At 38.3% G+C, this 19,215-nt stretch overlaps 1 protein-coding gene and 1 long non-coding RNA gene across 3 annotated transcripts; one reads left to right on the forward strand and one right to left on the reverse strand.

Annotated features, from left to right (window-relative positions):
• Nucleotides 1-489: 489 nt before the first annotated feature.
• gab3 (GRB2 associated binding protein 3) lies at nt 490-18,716 on the reverse strand. Of its 2 annotated transcripts, none has more exons than XM_023341741.1 (10): nt 18,491-18,716; nt 13,871-14,171; nt 8,399-8,549; nt 7,860-8,305; nt 7,357-7,406; nt 4,846-5,092; nt 3,139-3,229; nt 2,798-2,882; nt 1,441-1,560; nt 490-923 (listed from the first exon to the last, which is right to left on the reverse strand). In XM_023341741.1, the coding sequence occupies exons 1-10, from the start codon at nt 18,560-18,562 to the stop codon at nt 807-809; spliced, it is 1,680 nt and encodes a 559-aa protein (XP_023197509.1). In that variant the 5' UTR covers nt 18,563-18,716; the 3' UTR covers nt 490-806. The 2 variants fall into 2 exon arrangements, with proteins under 2 accessions (XP_023197509.1, XP_014327106.1); XM_014471620.2 differs by having other exon boundaries at nt 490-926.
• On the forward strand, nt 892-16,082 carry LOC111609987. The gene is made up of 5 exons (XR_002753437.1): nt 892-970; nt 13,884-13,955; nt 14,061-14,177; nt 15,451-15,531; nt 15,839-16,082. It is a non-coding gene; the product is annotated as an uncharacterized LOC111609987 (long non-coding RNA).
• Nucleotides 18,717-19,215: the final 499 nt, after the last annotated feature.

Here is a 19,215-nt window from a genome sequence, read left to right on the forward strand (position 1 = left end):
TAAGATACAGAAACCCTTCAGCTGTGAGTTTGACAATGAGGAACAGCAAAAACAAGTCTATGATTTTAACTAAAATGTGCAGATTCATTATATATATATATATGTTTTTCATTTGAGTATGTGCTGTGCAGATGATTAGCTTGAAAATACCAGTCAGGAAAGAAATCTTTGTTCTGTTGTTTGACTTTGCATAACTAAGGTTACCAACAAACAAACAAAAAAACATTAGAAAATTATAATGTGAACTTTACAGATTGGCGATGGGCTGAAACTGTTACCAAAAATGGTCAGCCAAAGAGTTACATGAAAGCCTCCTGAGACTCAAGTGGCTCCACAGAAAGCTCATCATGAGTCCAAGCCCACTCTCTGAGCAAAATCCCTTATGATTCCCACAATATATTTTGACTGGGAATTATGCTGCAGGAGTACCTGGAAAAGTTTCAAGAAGGTTCATGTCATTTATAGAACACAAACACTTAGACCTCTATATAGACTTAGACCTTTATATTACATTTATACATATATTTACAGCCTTTTTTTATTTTGACAAAACTGAATGAATCTTAGGCTACAACGAGCTGAAAAATCACAGTGAGCATTGCATGATCAAGTACAATTTACATTTCTGTCCTGCAGAATGCAACTGCTCGCTTCCTCTCGAAAAAACAAGCATCTCATGGCTTTTGTGTGACTTATTTCAGTGCTGTTTTTAAAAGTGCTTTTCCATTAATTCTTTACGTGAATGTCTTACTGGTTTTTTTTCAATATTGTTCAATATTGTTCTTGCGTCCTCAAACATGTTGTGTTCAGGTTTTCGACTGCCTGACGTCCTTCCACTCCATTTTTGTGTTCTGTAGGGCCTGAGTCTTCTTCTCGTCCACCTGCACGTAGTCCACTTTGTACTCGTCAGCGAGAAGTGGCTTCTGCTGGACGTAACAAAGGAGAGAGAGGGAGATGGTAAAGAGATGTGGTGAGATTCTTTTTTGCTACATTAACACTGATCGGTGCTTGTGTTAATTTTCTTCAAGTAGCATTAGGGTGTTCACGAAGTGGGATTGTCGTTATGAGCCCCCAGTTAGCAGCGCTTTGTTTGGAGATTGACACAGTTGTAATACAGACCATGTCACATGGATCCAAATACTAATTGTAGACTTAGGAAAATTCTCCTTTTTCAAATTGCAATAAAACATTGCTTCGAAGCCAAGTGCTTGTTGACCACAGGTTGGACATTAACTACTCAAAAGTACTCTACACAGCCCCCACTCATATGTCTCTCCCTCATGCAACAACATCAATTTGCTCCAGTAATCATACAGTGGGACACGCATTTATAATTCTAAGACGAACACATTAACAATGATAATAGCAATAAAAAACAAACAATTATGCAGCCATTAGTAAAATTAATTCCTGAAACTTAATTTGTCTGCTAAAACATACCTTTTGCACAGGGGAAGGGGATGCAGAGTTGAAATCCAGTGAAAGATAATCAAGGTTTGAGCTTCTCTTCCAGTGCTGAGCTGCCCCATCCAAGGGGAGACAGAGTGATTGTCTCAATTCCTGCCAGAAAAACGATGCAACATCAACCTCAATATTCTAGACTGAATTAACCATTAGAAAACACATATTTTATATTACTGATATGTATTGAACAAGAAATGCACCATGAAACTCAAATATCTATTTTTTTCCCCCTGGACAATAAACACATCACAGTAAATACTATCACACCAAAGTGTTGACAGTGTCACTGCGTAAAGAACTAGTCTCATTTTAATATCAGCAAGTTGCTTAAAATGAAGCAGAAGATGCAAAAAAAAAAAAAAGAACCTCATTATAACCAAATTGTATTTTCTAAGGCATGCACGGGCATTCCTGACATTTATTCTGGCTACGACAGAGAGAGAACAAAACTTTCTGCAGACAATAGGAATAGGAAGGTCGAAACTATTTATGGGGAAGTTCCTTTTCATGTTCTGAATTTCTGTCGTGAGACATGCTTCATTTTGAAATGCTAGCAGCTTTTTATTAACCTGAGTTAGTGAATCCTGTTAGCTATGTGACAACCTAACGTGCTAAAGACAGTTTCAAATGTAAACTCAATTAGACATTTTTTTTCCCATTTGAAATTAGTACTAAAATCCTATTTTGCAGCCACTGCTGTTTCACACACATGGCGTGATATTCCCTCTCGTAATGATATTGATAAATCTAGAAAAAATGTTTGCAGTTTCGTTCTTATAACTAAGATATAAAGAAGAATCTTGACTGGTAAAAAATACCTACAAAATCTTCCATGAAATACAGATTAGTTCATCTTCATATTAAATGGCTACAGAATAGGCCACATTTATTCATTATCAGAAGAAGTAGCACATAGCAACCATGTCTAAATCTAAAACACGTCTGTGTTGGGATTAAAACCGTATTTCAAAAAAGTTTAAGCAAATCTGCATACATCGAAGAACAAAGCAACAACTATAAACCTAGTTAGATTACAGAACAGAAATCTAGGATTTCTTAGATATGTGATGCTTCAACTGATTTTTCCACTTACTAATGGAGCTATTGTTCATATTATTATTGCTTAAAATGAACTTTTTTTCTGAACAACATGCAGCCCAAGCAAACCCCCACAGCAAGCTTTCATGGTATGAATAAAATGCTAATAATTTCTTCTGAATATTAATCAATTCACTGAGTCATAGTGTTCACTTTATGCCTACATAAAGTGAACACTATGTATGCATAAACACTTTGATAGTGCTTTTAAAACATTATCAAATCCAGATTTTACCAGTGCAGAGCAGTTTGTCACTTCGTCCGTTGAACTGTCCCCATTTTCAAGCCTTCTGTCAAGAGGTAAGTGGGTCAGTGGAAAGCTGTGATTAAAAACAAAGAGAAACATAATCTAGATTAAATATAAAATACCCAGCCACAGACAATATTTCATTCTATCCTATTATTTTTATTTATGTATTTTTTTTGTATTTTTAGTGCTTGTAAGGTGTAATTCCAGTCCATATTGTTTAGAGTAAATGTCTTTCAATCGTATGTGCCTTTGTCATATCTAAACAAAGTTTTGTAATAGATCTACAATCTGAATTTGTAGATGTGGAGAAGTGCTTTTGCTCTCACCATGAATCAGTCATTACTCTGCATAGCGGGATATGAGTGGGAAATTCAGTAATTGTCGAAAGGCCTCTCAGGTCAAGAGGTGGAGGTCGAACTGTGGATTCAGAAATTTCAAAGTTAGCTATTTGTCAGCTTAACACAGTTGAAAAGTATTCAAATCCTTTGACCGTTTTCATATTTTGATTGTTTTTTTTTTTTCTTTCAACCAAAAACCTCAATAGACCAACACAAAGTGGTGCATATTTGTGAAGTGGAAGAAAAATTATATAGAGCTGTCAAAATAGTTTTGAAATGAAAATCTAATACCTGTGGTGTGTGTACAACCAGATATAGTTGTATACCTAAAATAAAATCTAGTGCAACCAGTTACTGCCAGAAGTACCCTAATTAGTGTGTAATTTAAGCTCAGTATAAATCCAGCTGCTATGAAGGCTTTAGAGGCTTCATGACAAGATGAGGCAAAGCTTGTTCTGCTGGAGTTATCGCTGCACAATGGCTGTTGGAAACGGGAAATGTTTTGCTTTCAGCTGCACTACAAACCATGTGTCCATGCATTTTCTCCAATTCACAAAAAACAGAGCTAGTCCTGTGTCTCACATTACTTTATGTGCGCATGTACTCTAAGAATTGTAGTAAACTGAAGGTGATATACTACATTGAGAAGATGCAGCATTTGTGAAAAAATGTCAGGCATTCAGACATTACCGACATCGTCTAAATATTTTTTTTTTTTACATCTTGAGAGAGGTGCTTTTTCTGTAGTCTCGCAAATATATATCTTAAAACAGTCTTCGTGCTGAATTATTGTGCTGATGTCAGCTACTCGATTTCACATTTTGGCACACTGCCCCGAAGCGAAGCAGAATCCTCAGAGTTTGAATTAATAAAAATATAAATGTGCATCAGATTCACATCATTTAATAATTCAGTGGTTATAGCTTGACGGTTGTTCAGGAGGCTCCACTTCTGCTTCTGGGTCAAAGATGTATGTTTGTACCACTGTGGATTTGTTTGCAGTCATTTTGTCTGAGGTGCTAATGTAAACACTGAGTTGGGAGGAGCTTATTTGCATAATAGTGATGTAGCCCTAAAACAGAGCATTTCTTAATGAGCTCAAAACAGGCAAAACTGATCAGGTAAAATCTCAATATCTGAGAATAAATTTATGTAGTAAATGTAATAAACATTTTTGTTTAACCCACAGACTTATCCTAACTTGTTACCTTTAGATCTGCAAAACCATAATGACCCTCCAGCAAAAGTCAAACTAACCACATTTTTTATGTCTAATTTTAAGCTTTATATCAAAGAAAAACATACATGATTCACAAATAGAGAATATATGCATTTCCTTTAACAGGACACTCCATGTTTACGAAAATTGAAGGAAAAAAAATCCCCTCATTCCCCAAAAAACAAATAAACAAAAAAAAATCTGCAGTGGACATTTTCATGACTGCATAAAAACAATTCAAGCTACCAAAAATGTAGTTTTCATTGTTATTCCACTACATAATTATGTACTTCTTTGAGTTGGTGTGTCAAATAAAACCCTTATAAAATGCCTTGATGACAACATGTTCAAGGTGTATGAATACTTTTGAGAGATGCTGAATAATCCCCAGACGATGCTTGCCATGATAAAAATTAGACCTAAATTAGTTTTTTCTTTCTTTCTTTTTTCACACTCGGACCTGAAATTCTTCTCACCTTTCCGTAAGCGAGGCTTGAGGTGTCGGTGAACTGGAGGAGGTGCAATTTCTCCAGGTTGGCACATTACTGGGCTGAGTGACGAGGCAGACTCAGCTTTGGAGTTTGTACTGAGGAAGCTGAAAGTCCTGGGGCTCATGGGGATGTAACTGTCACCTTCAGCAGATGGAAGAGACGGAGAAGGGGACGCCATGGGGACGTACGACTCAGACTGGTAGCTTTGAACTCGTACCGTATTTAAACAGGGCTGAAAAGAGACAAAGAGTCATTTGATCAGACAGGTGCATTAGTGTTTTTGTAATGCAGACGAAACAGTATGTACACATGCTTAAAGAGCTTTCAGATCTCCTAGTTTTGGTAATACCACTGTAGGACATTCTCTCCTTACCACATGTTTTGTAATTGGAGAAAAGTGCTTTTCAAAGTGGATATTTTTTAACAACTGTCTTGGGTGTATTTGTGCACAGTATCTGGCAGGAGAACATAAAGCAGCCTACTCTGAGCCTGCCCACGCTTGCTTTGTACGCCACAACAACAGCAGCAGTAGTTTTTATTGTCTTTTCTGTATGTTTATTTTACAAATAAACATTGTCTGAGAAGCATTCTTCATTTAGAGGAGACAGGAAACAGCTCCAGGAGAATTGCTGGCTTCACCCTCACTAATGCTCAGGATGCCCTTCCTTTTGTATGTTAATTTGACATTTGATGTTCAGGTTATTGCCACCTACTGGCACGGCATGGGTATGTTAATCTAGATGGAAATAGTTTAAATTAATAAAGATAAAGAAGATTTGGAGGGCTGCACTCTGGCCTTTGTATATAAATCTACAGGAAAAGTCCTGATCTTTTCACACAAATGAAGAGCATTTGGGTATAGTGAATAATTTCCACCCTAAATTTGGTCATATGTATAGGATCATGTTCCTGCTGAAAAACCCAACTACCCATTTTCAGTATTCTGAAAGATCCCACAGTTTTCTTAATTACTGTATTTCAAGTAACCCGTGATTCCATGAACTGTAACAAGGTTCCAGGGCCTTCGGAAGAAAACGAGTCCACAGCACCACAGAGCCAAGCACCTGAGCATGAGCTGCTTTTCCACATTCATATTTTGTAGCATTTCAGTTATATTTCCAGTAGCTTTTAGTAAACTACACACATTTATATTTATCAAAGCAAGGCAAAAAAGAAACACTTTTACTGACATGACGGTCCCTAAAGTTAACCACCTGGCATTTAAAGACAGCTTCACATCTTAATGCAACTCTTTGCTGTAATTCTCTAACAGGCAACTTTATAATATTTTTTTATATTCCTCATTATTCTACTCACTAGTGCCCCAATAGATATGGAACCTCTTCCAACTTTGCTTATTACAGTAGCAGAAGTTTTAAACCTTTTAAGTATAGAAGAAGAGTTCATATTTTCTTGTATCCATTTTCTGATCGAAAGTATCTAAAGATCTACACACTGCCTTACGTAAATGCCATGTTATCTTGTCTCTTCAATGAACTTGTTCTAGAAATGGGTCTCTGTCTCACATCATAAAGTAAACAACTAAGAAAATTCTTGAAGAATTTTTGATGCTGTCTGCTATTTGGTGTGTATCGGTATCTTTTGGAGGTAAGTAGGCCCAGGTCATGTCCGCTTTTAGTGGTGAAGAAGCCTGATTTTTATCTGGTTAATGCTAACGCCAGCAATAGCTAGCATTAGCTTGTTGCAATTGATAACGTACACAAACTAATATGCTTGAAAACAGGCCACAAATCTGCTCACAAATTCTCTGGCAAGAATTGAGACAACCTGCACCTGCTGCTTTTTTTTTTTTTTTTTTGTTGCAGTTGATGCAGTGATGGACTGCGGCTTTTAAAGCTCATCATCACATTTCAGGAAATGCTACATTTTGCTTCTTGTAATATATTAAGCTACATTCTGCCATGCATTCTTCTTCCTTGAGTTAAGGTTAGCGCAGTTGTAGAAAAACATCCAATTGTAATATTAAACAATATTGTAAAGGTAATATTTGTTGCATATTTTCCCTACTCTAGTTCTTATGATTTTCCACCCACTCTCTGTGACCTTAAGTGTTTCAACCATTAAAATCTATATCAGATGTATCCACCGAGGGTATGGGAAGTCTGTTGTTGCATAGTTTAAATGTAATAAAATACCAAGCAGTCCTTTGTGATTGTGAAGAGCACAGACAAAATATTGTTCGGCTCTACTTGAGTTTGACATGACTTTGACTTGATGATACTGAATTCTAAGAAGTTTTAGGATTTGTTTTCATTTACAAACAAAAAGGTCTGTTGTACTGTTGTAATGCCTAAACTTTAAATGTGATTGGTGGTAGATTTTATTCCATTTAGACAAGGTTTAGTTAGCTGTTTCCTGCTGTTTCAACATTGTTGTGATTAAATTAACTAAGCAAAATTCCAACTAGCTGAAGCTTGTAGTTTTATGTGCAAATGTTTTCATCGTACTCCCAATAACAACACAACATCTTCTTACCAAATTAACACTCTGTCTTCTGTTCCTCGTTAATCTGCTGTCGGTGTTGCCTGAAAATATGAGATAAGAAAAACTTCATCAGATTATAAAGCAATATACAACCGTAAAAGAACATTTTAGCAAGTTGCAGGTTTTATGGTTTTCTGCCCCAGGCAGCATGATCTATGGGGGCGTCGTGAGGCAAAATAGTGTCAAATTTGGAATCTGATTCAAAGATTAAGGTTTGGCACATAAGCATTCAGTGCTATCTTGGCACTAGGACCACCTTATATTGATTGTCTGTATCATTTTACATGAGATTAATATTATTTCATGTACATTTTGGGGTAAGTTACCTAATAAAAGGGTAATATTGTTTCCCTCTTGACAAATGGGCTTCATTAGGGAACAAATGTGGCAGAAGAATGGAATCTGCCAACGGGACCCTTCATTCAAAAACCGCCATTAGCTGCAGCTATGTTTTTATTTCAGGCTGCACACATACACTGAAATAAAATCCCTACCCATTGTGAAATGATCCAATCCGGACAATGAAGTTCTTCTGGAAAATACCGGCCCGCTGGCGGGGAAGTGCTGCGGACTGAACGTCTTTGGCCTATGAGCTCCTCCATCACTCAGCAGTTCTGACAGGTGAGTTGGCTTGGGCGGTAGCGGGGGTGGCGTTTGGGTGTCGCCTGCTGCCTCGAACACGGTGGGAGAGAAAGGTTTGTCGAACTGGAAGACATTTGGGGAACAGCGATGGAGCGGCGAAGAGGAGGCGGACGGCAACACTGGGAAGCTGCACGGAGCGCTGAAGGGAGCGTTGGACATCCTCCCGTTGGAGTAAAGAGACGGGCTGCAGCTCATGTGAGAAATGGAGGACAAGGAAGACTCGGCGTGCACGTCCTTGGCTGCATCGTCTGACAACCTCTGCTCCAGAGAGATGTCAGAGTTCGTGAAGCTGTCTTGTCTACAGATGTAAAAAAAAGAAATAAAAGAGAGAGACGAAAACACTTGTTACACATCAACCAGTGGTGTAAAACTTTCTCCTGATTCCACATACCTAGTGGTTACACTCCTTGTTTCACACTGTGAGAGGAGGAGATAATCTCGTGGATAGCTGGTGTCTGGTTGGCTCGCTAGAGACACTCGATCACTGTCCACTGATGGCTGAATGGAGGTGGGGGTAAGAGAAGATCCATCATCTGTGCTCTCTGATTCAAACCAAAGGAGAAACAAACACAAAGAACTGAGTTTACATGCAGCTGGAAATGGAAGTCACAGAAAAACATGTGGTGGCTGCTTCAGCTTGTGCTCCCCTCTAATGAAGCAGGTAAATTTAAAGGAGCGACACGGGGATGTTTTCACAGGGCCGGCGAAGGTCCGACGCACATGTCTCCCACTTCCCTCTTTTTTTATTTGGATATTCTGTCTCTCTTTGCTCAGTTTGGCTCTCGTTCAGAAATTTCTTTCATTCCATCTGACTCGAGGCCTTCGAGTCAAGGCCGTCCCTGCAGAACCGTGTGTTACGACAACAACAAAAAGGAAAAGAAAAAAACCACAAAAGGTTTGTTCTCAGAAAACTACTTGCTACTCTCAGAGGTTTACGTTGTCTTGTGGTCACGTTAAATAAGAAAAAAGAAAAACATTTCAATTCCTTAGAAAAGATTGCAAAAGAGTTGTTTTTTTTTTTTTTTTGTAGTTGCAACAACAAAGTGACCTCGCTCTATCTCATCCAAGCAGATGTCATCGTTCCAACAGACCTCCTGAGGTTTTACAGAACATCTTCACTGAGCCTTTTTTTTTTTTGATGAAACAGCTAAGCTGTATCTGAACAGCTTATTGTACTGTTTAGTGAATTCATGACATCATTATTCACATACAGCACCTTGTGAAATCTATTTTTAGGAAAAAAGTAGCACACAGCAGATGATTCAGCATCAGTTCATTTGCATTTAAATTAAAGAGAGTACGACCAAATAGCTAATATTTCATTTAATTTGATTAATAGATGATTTTATCTTGGTTTAAATACTTCTCTGATGGTCTAAATGTTTAAAGTAGAATCAGTTGAGGAAAACAGCATTCCAAGCTTGAAACATTGGAATGTTGTTTTATCAATTGAGCATCCCACAGATTTCTGCTTGGCCCATCAACAGAAACTGGAAAGAGTACAGCACAACTGCAAACCTAGCAAGATTTGGTCATCCAGTAAGGAGAGCATTAGCAAGATCCACAGCTCATCTGTGAAAATCTCATCAATATTCCTCAATGAAACATAGTGGTGGCAGCATAAAGAAGTAGGGAGGCTTTCTTTAGCCAAGATAGGACAACTGGCTCCAGTTAATAGGAAAATGGTTGGGAATTTTCATCTGTTGTCTCTGTTATTATTACCATTTCTATTACCATCACGTTAAATTCCAACCAAATTAGGGCTGGACAACAAATTAATAATATATATCACAATAGACATATCAATAGGCAATATGTCAGATGGACTAGTCAATAATTTCACTGTACTCCGATCCAGAACTGCACAGCATTCTGGGAGATGTAGGCAGAGGAAAAGGCTTTAGATGCTCAACCTCTCATGTCCAGCTAAGAAAGGTGAGTGGCATCACTCAATAACAACAAGTAGTTACCTAACAACAACTTGTTGAGCGACTTGCGCAGCAGCAATTTCATGTTTTGCCACGGTGCCTCGTAGCTGCTTAAAATAAAAAAGCAACGCTGTGGAATAAAAACTGTGGATACAGCAGATGATTCAGCATCTGCTGTATCATCTGCAGATGATACAGCAGATATTGGCACGGTCATGCCAATATTTCAGCAGTATTTCAGATACTTAAAACAAAAGCTAATAATTATCGGTATGGACTGATACGAACCGCCTACATTGTGATACATTTGTGAGCCATATCGTTAAGCCCTAAATCAAATGCACTGTAGTTTGTCAAAATGTAGATAGGTTGAAGGTTCTTTTAATTCAATTCAAAATACTTTAGTATCCCTAAAGAGAAATTAACCATTGTAACTCAAGTTATACAGGTTTCTTCAAAGAGTTTATGCAGATACTGATGGAAAAGAGATGCAGTTGAACTTAGCTGCCTGGAAATGACTCAAAAAAACGGTTGATTAGCTTGTAATGGCCCCAGGGTGGTTCTGCTATCTCCTCTGATAAAGCAGAGACACTATGCTGCACCACAAGCAGCATGTCAAAACGTTTTTTACTGCATGGAAACATCCTTACATGCACATGAGTCGGTGTGCCGACAGAATGTTAAGATGCAATTTGTCGCCAAGCAAGTACACAGTGCATATACTGTAGTTTGGGTCACAGGCAGAATTGTCTGGAAATATTTTACATATCGATGTGTTAGGAGTTTTAAGTAGAGCAAAGTTTACTCGTCTGGGTTTTTTTCGCTGCTGTGGGGAGGCGTTAGATGGCTCTGGTGGTGGTAACCATGGCTTGATAAAAGTGCGATTGTGGAGCTTGTTTGAGAGCTTAGATACACAGAAATTAATCAGCTGGTTTTGCAGATCAGAAAAGGCGTGATCTTTTGGTGTGAGCTCGAAGTGTGAAAACATTCTGGACTGCAACCAATTTGAGGCTTCACATCATTTCCTCTACGGAGTCATCGTCAGTGTTAGTTTGAAGGTTTGGTGCCCTACGCAGGAAAGTGGTTTTGTGACCACAAAATGTCAATGTAGCACAGTAAGAAAGGTTAAATTATATCAATAAATATGTTTTGTTTTGAAACTTTAATCTTTGTAAGATAGCTTGTATTAAAGGATGCTGTTATTCGCAACGGGAAATTTAAGATAGATAGATAGATAGATAGACCCAGGTAAGATGGACAGTGAAAAACAGACTTTTTTTCTATTTAAATGAAAAAATTATGAAAAAAATCTAAGCAGAGGGTCACATTTTGATTACACTTAAAAAGACAACAGCCAAATAAAATTTACTTATAGAACACATTTCATTTGACGGTCGTAGACTCAATGTGCTTGGAAGGACATGTAAGAATGAAATAAAAACGATGAAACGCTAAACACACCAATTCGACCAAATTACAAGTAAGAACATAGAGATTTAAAACAGCACAGAGAAAGAAGATCCCATTAAATATGGAAATGAAAGATGTAAAAATAGGCTAATGACCGGGAGGATAACATTTTATGAAGCCGAATACATAAACCGAAGTAAAAGCTTGAGAGAATAAGCATGTTTTGAGTTTGCTTTTAAAGCTAGACAGTGTAGAAACTGATATGAATTCAAAGAACAAGAGCTGATACAATAAGAATATGTTTAAAGGTCTGTCAGGGAAATATTCTACAAGCTTCTCGGCAACACGGGAAGGGGCCAGGCTGTTTAAAGCTTTAAAAACAATCAATAAAATGCAGATTGTGCATTGTGCACGATCCAACATTACAGCTCGGTTTTAACATGCTTACAGGGTTTGATAACAAACAGAGGATTCAAAAGAGGTTAAGTGAGATTTTTTAGATGATCAGAGCCTACAAGAAGAATTTCAGTTTTGTCCATATTCAAGGAGATTATTAACAGTTACAAGTAAAATTTCTGGCTATTTGGGCATCAAGAAGATGCAAACTACAAATAGCATTGGCCCTGATATGGAGTAATGAGATATTTATGAGCTTTTTAAAAACAATGATCAACTTATTTTTGACCTGGTGTCATCACTTTCAAGAAAAAGAGCACAAATGTCTCCTGGATGGAGTTTCGTTTATTTCGAAAAGAGCTAATGAGGTATTCTATAAGTGCAGTCTGTCTGTCCCAGCTTTTTTTTTTTTTTTTTTTTGTCAAGCTGAATTTTATTAAAAATAAAGTTGGTGCAGAGGCGGAGCATCTGAGTAATCCCTGTTTTTAGATTGTGAAGTGGCAAACCTAGCAGAGGAGTGTGTGTATGGGGTTGTATAAACGTTAAAGTTGGTGCTTTACCAGATAAGCTATCGAAGGTCGCCGCACCTCTGTGAACAGGCGGCCTCACAGTTTCTCACTTATTCAGTTCAGAAGCAGTGCTTTCAAAAACTATTTATACCCTTTGAACTTTTTCACATTACAGTCACAAGCTTTACTGTACTTGACTACAATTTTAGAGAAGAGACCAAGAACAGAGTTGTGCATAATTGTGAAGTGGGAAAAAGACTCGTGGCTTGCAGGTTTTTCAACAAGGAAATTTAGAAACATTAGTTGTGCTTTTGGATTCGGCCCACTTTAGTCTGATACCCTAAAATGAAATCCAGAACAATTGAGACGTTACCTAATTAGTAAGTAGATACACTTATGCGTGATCAGCACCATGAAGACCAAAGCAGTGTTATATTAAGACATCTCATAGAGTTAATTAAGAAGGAAAAAACAATCAGAGAACCAATCCAGAGGCTCATGTCAACTCTGGTATTATCCATCCCCATTTTTGTATTATTTTCTTTATATTGTTAAGTTTTAAAAAAGTTTCTTACTAAGTTCTTATTATTTTTGGCTGTTCAGCCTGCACTATGTGGCCAATTCTCCTTCAGCTACAATTGGGTACATTTACATGTATGTTAGTCAAACAAACATCAATGCACACTGTCCCATTTGAGTACATAACAGGGACAGAAGGTGATGGCAGCATCATGCTGATGCTGTGAGGATGGATTTTGTCACCAGGAAAAAAATGTACAAATTGATAGATGGAGCTAAATCTTGGCTAAACTGGATAAAATCCCAATTGAGTCTGACTGAGTATTTAATGCTTCCAATCTTACTGAGCTTGACCTATTTTGTAAAGAAGAATGGAAGATGATGTGGTGCTAGTGACATCAAGACATGCACTGGCTGAGGGTTTGGAATCAACTGGGAGAAAGCTGGGTAGAGATTACCCTCTCAGTATATGGTGTGTCACTATCGTTGAACAATGCAGGAGCACACCACACTTTTCAGATCTTTTATTCAAAAATCTCCCTTTGAGACCATGTGTCTTTTTCTGATGATTTCACAATGCCTGTGCTACCTAGTGCTGTCACTAAAACATCCACGTAAAACTCATTCTAGTTTGTGGTTTTAATGTGACATACTTAGAGGTTACATGGTAGGGATAATGTTGCAAGGTACTTCATACTTATAACCAGTATTCTGCAACTTATTGTCGGAACTCTTACTCAGTCTTTGTTCTTTCACCAAAAGCTGAAAAAGGAACAAGACAAACAATTCTGACCTCATAATGTTTACCTCTAAGTTTGCCACTTCCTGAGTGGGAACAGTGACGCCACTTATTTTGGTGTCAACGTAGTTGTTCCCATGGCAGGACGCGTGTGTATTTCAACGAGACAGGTGTATTTCTGAGCTAACTCTTATTTTAAAGCAGAACTTAAACAAAAACTACACTGTAAAAAAAAAAAAAACAATCATCTCTAATTTACGGTAAAATATCGGCAGCTGTGGTTGCTATAAATTTATCGTATAAATACGGTAAAATATATTTTACAGTAATATAATAATAATAAAAAAGATTTCTGTATTTACCTGCCTCCTCCAGGTTCCCGAAACGACAAATCTGACTGATGTTGCTGATCCAGCCGTTCATCTCCTCCTCCGTGTTGGCCACCAGGTAAAAAACGCGGGAAGACGTTTTCACCACGAAGAGGTGCTTCCCGTGAAAGTCCCGCTTTATCCGCAGCTGGTTGTTGAGCATCTCCACCTCACATTCCTTCAGGTCGATGGTTCGGATCGGCTTCTTGGAGTTCTTGCTCTGGTAGTATTCCAGCACATCTGGGTTGCCACACATTCTCCCCGACCGGAGCACGAACCAGCGCTTCCGCCACGCCTGCAGGTAGAAGGGAAAGGAAATTTTATATTTCGATTTTTTTTTTTTATTGGTTGATTTACGATTTCATTTTAGAGGTAATTTGCAGGTGCAATGTATACAACTTCTTTTCATTGTATCTACGTGACTCTTTGGGATGTCGTAAAATGTCGTAAAACTCTTGATTTTCAGTTTTAGAAACAGTTTTAGAAGTTTAGAAACTCTTAAATACATTTGTACACATTTTTATGTATTGCTTCTTTCATCAATATAAAAAAAACCCAAAACATTTTAATGTGGTTACTAGCTCTATTTGAAACATCCAGTGTTTATTATGCAATAAGCAACCATTTTTACCTCAGTAGGCTCTGATTGGTGATTAGCACCAAACAGAGCTAACCACCAAAACAAATTATCTCTGGTCAAATCAGATTTTCATTCCTATTCTTTAAATGCATTAAAACTAGGAATTCCTACCATAATCAGGCTACAAATGCATCAACCAACAGCATGCACTATGATGCACCTAATTTGAGTTTTTGAACCTCAAGTACATGTTTGAGACAACTGGTTTCATGCACCAGTGGGTACAGCTTTGCAGTTCCTTCCTTTTCTGTTTAGTCAAAGCTCTTCTTTCTATCAAAGAACATTTAACCATTAGTCCTTAAAAAAAAGCAAACGCAAATTTTGAATTGCTCAAAACTGGAGTCTGCGGGTCAGGCCTCAAAGCAAACTGGAAAATTGAAACATTAAGGAATTTATCCACAGGTATTTACCCTGCTTTGCAAACCTGCTAAACAATCCTTTTGAAAATGCCTCAAAATTGTTTGTTTAATTAAGATAAAGAAAAAAAATTCTGTTTACCACAACCAGTCCGTCATCATGATAAAGCTCAACAAGTTTAACAAGAATTTACTTGAAAGCAGAAATGTCAATAGTTACATAGTTACATAGAAGAGCTAAAAAAAAACACAGTAGCACAAGTCGAGAAAGTTTTATTTACCTCTCTAATCTTGTTTGATAAGTAAAATATGATTTATTAACCATTTCAGTTATTAGATTATTTTTCATAATTCATCAATTTGAGTCATTGTGACCTTTAAAAGGCCTTACACGGCATTTTTCCTCATGTGATTCTTGGAGTTTGTTTCTGCAGTGGCTGCAGAGTTGTTCTTTTCCTCAGGTCATCGTTGCTGTTTTGTTCTTGTTGTGGATCAGAGAATCTGATCATAACCTCTACTCCCAACAGCTAACTTTGCAGTTTTAATCATTTTCTTTTTTTTGCTTTTGTTTTGGTCAGCAAGCGGAACCTCAGCTCCAGTTTCCCAGAAGTGCTGAGAAGAGGAAGTTGACTGTATTTAGCAGAAACACAACGAAAGGGGTATTTATACATTTCTTGGTTTATGCTGAAAACTGAGTTCACTTTTTACTGAAAATTTATATTTATGAAACCCCTGAAGCTATTTCACCCATTTCAGCTAAGAATTAACGATTTCACATTACAATATAGAACAATTTAAATAATTAAATAGAAGAAAACTGTTAATAAATCATATTAGGTAAGCTAACATTTTTCTTTTCCTGGTTTTTGAAGGCATTGTTGTGGGGCAGTGATGTGATTCTATAGAATATGTATTTTGTTTTCTTCTTCTGTACAAGTCGGTCATGAATTCATGTGCTCACACCAGGAAATGGGTCGACCCACAGCACATTTGGTGCTAATAACCCTGCCGGCTTTCAGAGGAAACCATAACTACAGATGGCAGTTTGATCCAGCGGGTGTTCACCATATGCAAAGTTCTGAGCCCGGGTGAAAACAAGTTGTTGTTTTTTTATACCGAGGTCAATCTCTATATATCAGATGCAAAGGCAATCTATATATATTTACAGAGAAATAGAGAAGATATCTGTTGATATATTTGAAACATGTGAAAAGAATACAAGGCAAAATAAAACAAAAGTTTTTGAGGTATAAACATGATTGCTTGCAAAGTTTTTCCATGCATCTTTGCTTCATCCTTTTTGGATGAAGTTAGCATTTCTGCCATCATGTGACCAAAGTAAACTTTGGTCAGTTTCTAACGTCTTGCCACAAACTGAGTCATTCTTATCTGGGTCATTTATACATTTGCAGAAATGACTCACTTTTTGCAGCAGGTCAAATCTGTCCTGTTCGCAACCCGACAGGTATAAACAAAGCAGTGTTTTGCATCTTAGTGCGCAATTACAATCCCTTTCCAAAGCATCCTTAAACTCTTTAGCTTTGTGTCAAAGAGCTATATCAAACTTTCATGCAATAGTCTCAACATAAAGAAGCATTTAACTGCGAAGTTGCATTTGAGAGAAAAATGTTAGACCTATTTCTAAGGAGTGTGGCTGCATTAGAATTCAGTCCCCTTACATTTCACTTCAGTAATTGTCTTTAGAAATCACATAGCACTACAAAAAAGTCACAAAGTTGTAAAGAAATTTGAAGTATATTTCTGTTACAACGTAGCTTGAAAAAATAAGAGAGAAATTGTCATTTACCTAAACATAGAAAACAAGCTAGTCGAGCTATTCGGAAAAGCAGCCTAAGGGCCTGTGGTAACTCTGGAGGCGCTGCAGAGCTTCACAGCTCAGGTAGGAGAATGTGTCAAAAATATTAGTTATCTGCTGTAAATCTTGCCATTATGGAAGAAAGAGATAAATAAGCATTAATTAAAGAAAAAAGTTCCAGTTTACAACAACACAGGTGAACATATGAGAGAATGTGCTCCAGTCAGACGGGTCCAAAGTTGAACTTTTTGACCTAATGCTGCACAGCATCATGACGCCACCACGTTGTGGAGAGTCTTTGCTTTAGCAAAGTCGAATAATGCTGGTAAGAGTTGATGGGAAAATAGCTGGAGCTAAATTCAGGGCATTCTGTTTTGACTGTGATGGAGATTCGACTTCCCGCAGGACTACAGGTAAATCGGAGCATATTTATGTGTTAGAACAGCCTTGTCGGGCGTGCCGTGGTGACGTAGTGGTTAGCGTGACCCATATTTGGAGGCCTTCAGTCCTCAACGCGGCCGTCGCGGGTTCGACTCCCGGACCCGACAATATTTGCCTCATGTCGTCCCCCCTCTCCTCCCCCCATTTCCTGTCAGCCTACTATCATATAAGGGACACTAGAGCCCTCAAAAGTCCCCCTGGAGGGGTACAAAAAAAAAAAAAGAACAGCCTTGTCAAAGTCCAGAACTAAACTTAAACCAAAGTTAACTTATTTTGTGAAAAAAAACATGGGTAAGAATTATTATCTCTTGCATACTCCAGAGAAACATGCAGGTGTAACTGCATTGAATGGGGCCTAAATACTCCACACTTTTCAGATTTTTATTTGTGTCATGTATCATTTTCGTGACACTATATTATTATGCTCTATGTTTTGGTCTATGACATAAATCCCCCAAAGTACATAAAGTTTATGATTGTAAAGTGACAAATGCAAGGGAAAAAAAGACCCTATTCCTTATTTTGTTTCTTCAGGTGAAATTGAGCAAAGAGTAAAGTCTTGTGCACAAACGCAGCCTCATTTTGCATAAACAGTTCTGCAGCAGGGAGCACAACGATTATTTTGAGCAAGATAATTGAAATTTCCATACTGCACTGTGCCAGTAGTTGACATTTGAATGAGGAAAACAGCATGGCTGTCTGTCGAACTTAACGAAACATAATCAGCAAGATTTGCATGAGTTTCTATTTCCAGCGCAACCCCCTTACCCCCATCAGCACACGCACACACACCCACAACTCCACCTAGGCTTTCCTTGAACCGCCGTTGTCAAAAGGGCCGTCCGCCTCCTCCACTCATGCAGAGGAAGTGCAAAAACAGCCATCATAAAGCGGGACTATTTCTGCTTGTCGCTTCGGTGTCTGGGTGCTGCTGACATTACTTCCCATGTTTCACAATACACAGTCATCCCACAAACACACACACACATACACACACACACACAAACACACACACAGCAGCCCAACATCATCACATGATCCCAACAACCTCAAAACAATGAAGGCTGTATGCTGTTCCACAGAGCATATACATGCAGGTACACTCTTAACTCCACAGGAGTTGCTTCCATGAGCATTTACACTTCTGTTCCTACAAACAGTGTGGGTGGATCAGTGAGGTGGCAGATGCTGAAACGAGGAAGACAACATGAAGAACACTGGAATTACAATAAGCATGTCCAAGTCGGCGTGTGTATGAGTGCGTGGGACCTAGACCAGCACACAGACACAAGGTGAAACAGCGCAGCCTCCCCTTCCCTTCCACGTCCCAACAGAGGACAAAGACAAGAATCTGTACTTACAAATCTCTTCAGCTTTCTCTCCGGGGGGGATTTAATGAGCCAGCCGGTGCACACCACATCCCCGGCACTCATCTTGACTGCAGAGTGTGTCGTTCTCAGGGCTGATCCACCGCCGCCTCTGCCTCGGCTGCTGCTGCTGCTGCTGCTGCTGCTGTGAAACTGAGAGCAATGTGAAGCATATCCTGTGTTCTGGTATTCAGCTCAGCCACTCCAAAAAGGAGGAAGTAAAGAAACTGATCATACTGACCGAGAGAGAGAGAGAGAGAGAGACGCAGTTAAAGAGGAGAGGGGGGAGGGTGTTGGTGGATGGCTGAGAGGGTGTTGATGGTGAGAAATATCCTGCAGATGCAAAAGGTTTGATAGATTTAAAGACTGGTAATGTGTGTTATGTGAGATGCTACATTGTATTTCAAAACAGTGCCTTGCAGAAGGATTCACACTCCCTGAACTTTATCACATTTTCTCACATTACAACCAACCCAAATAGAGCCTAATTTGTATTACCTTTTTTTAACAAATAAGATATGATTATAACAGTGTATGTGTGCATGTAAAGAATCTGTAAATTACAGAAGAGAAAATAGTTTAATTTGCCATTAAATTAGAGGACACAGCAAGCATCTGGTCAGATCAGACCAAAACTGAACTTTCTGGCCTACATGCAAAATGCTGCATGTTCTGGAAAAAAACATAATATCACCCTTATTACACCAATCCTACAGTGA

The sequence above is a fragment of the Xiphophorus maculatus genome, chromosome 11 (assembly GCF_002775205.1).
Source record: "Xiphophorus maculatus strain JP 163 A chromosome 11, X_maculatus-5.0-male, whole genome shotgun sequence".
Taxonomy (NCBI): Eukaryota; Metazoa; Chordata; class Actinopteri; order Cyprinodontiformes; family Poeciliidae; genus Xiphophorus; species Xiphophorus maculatus.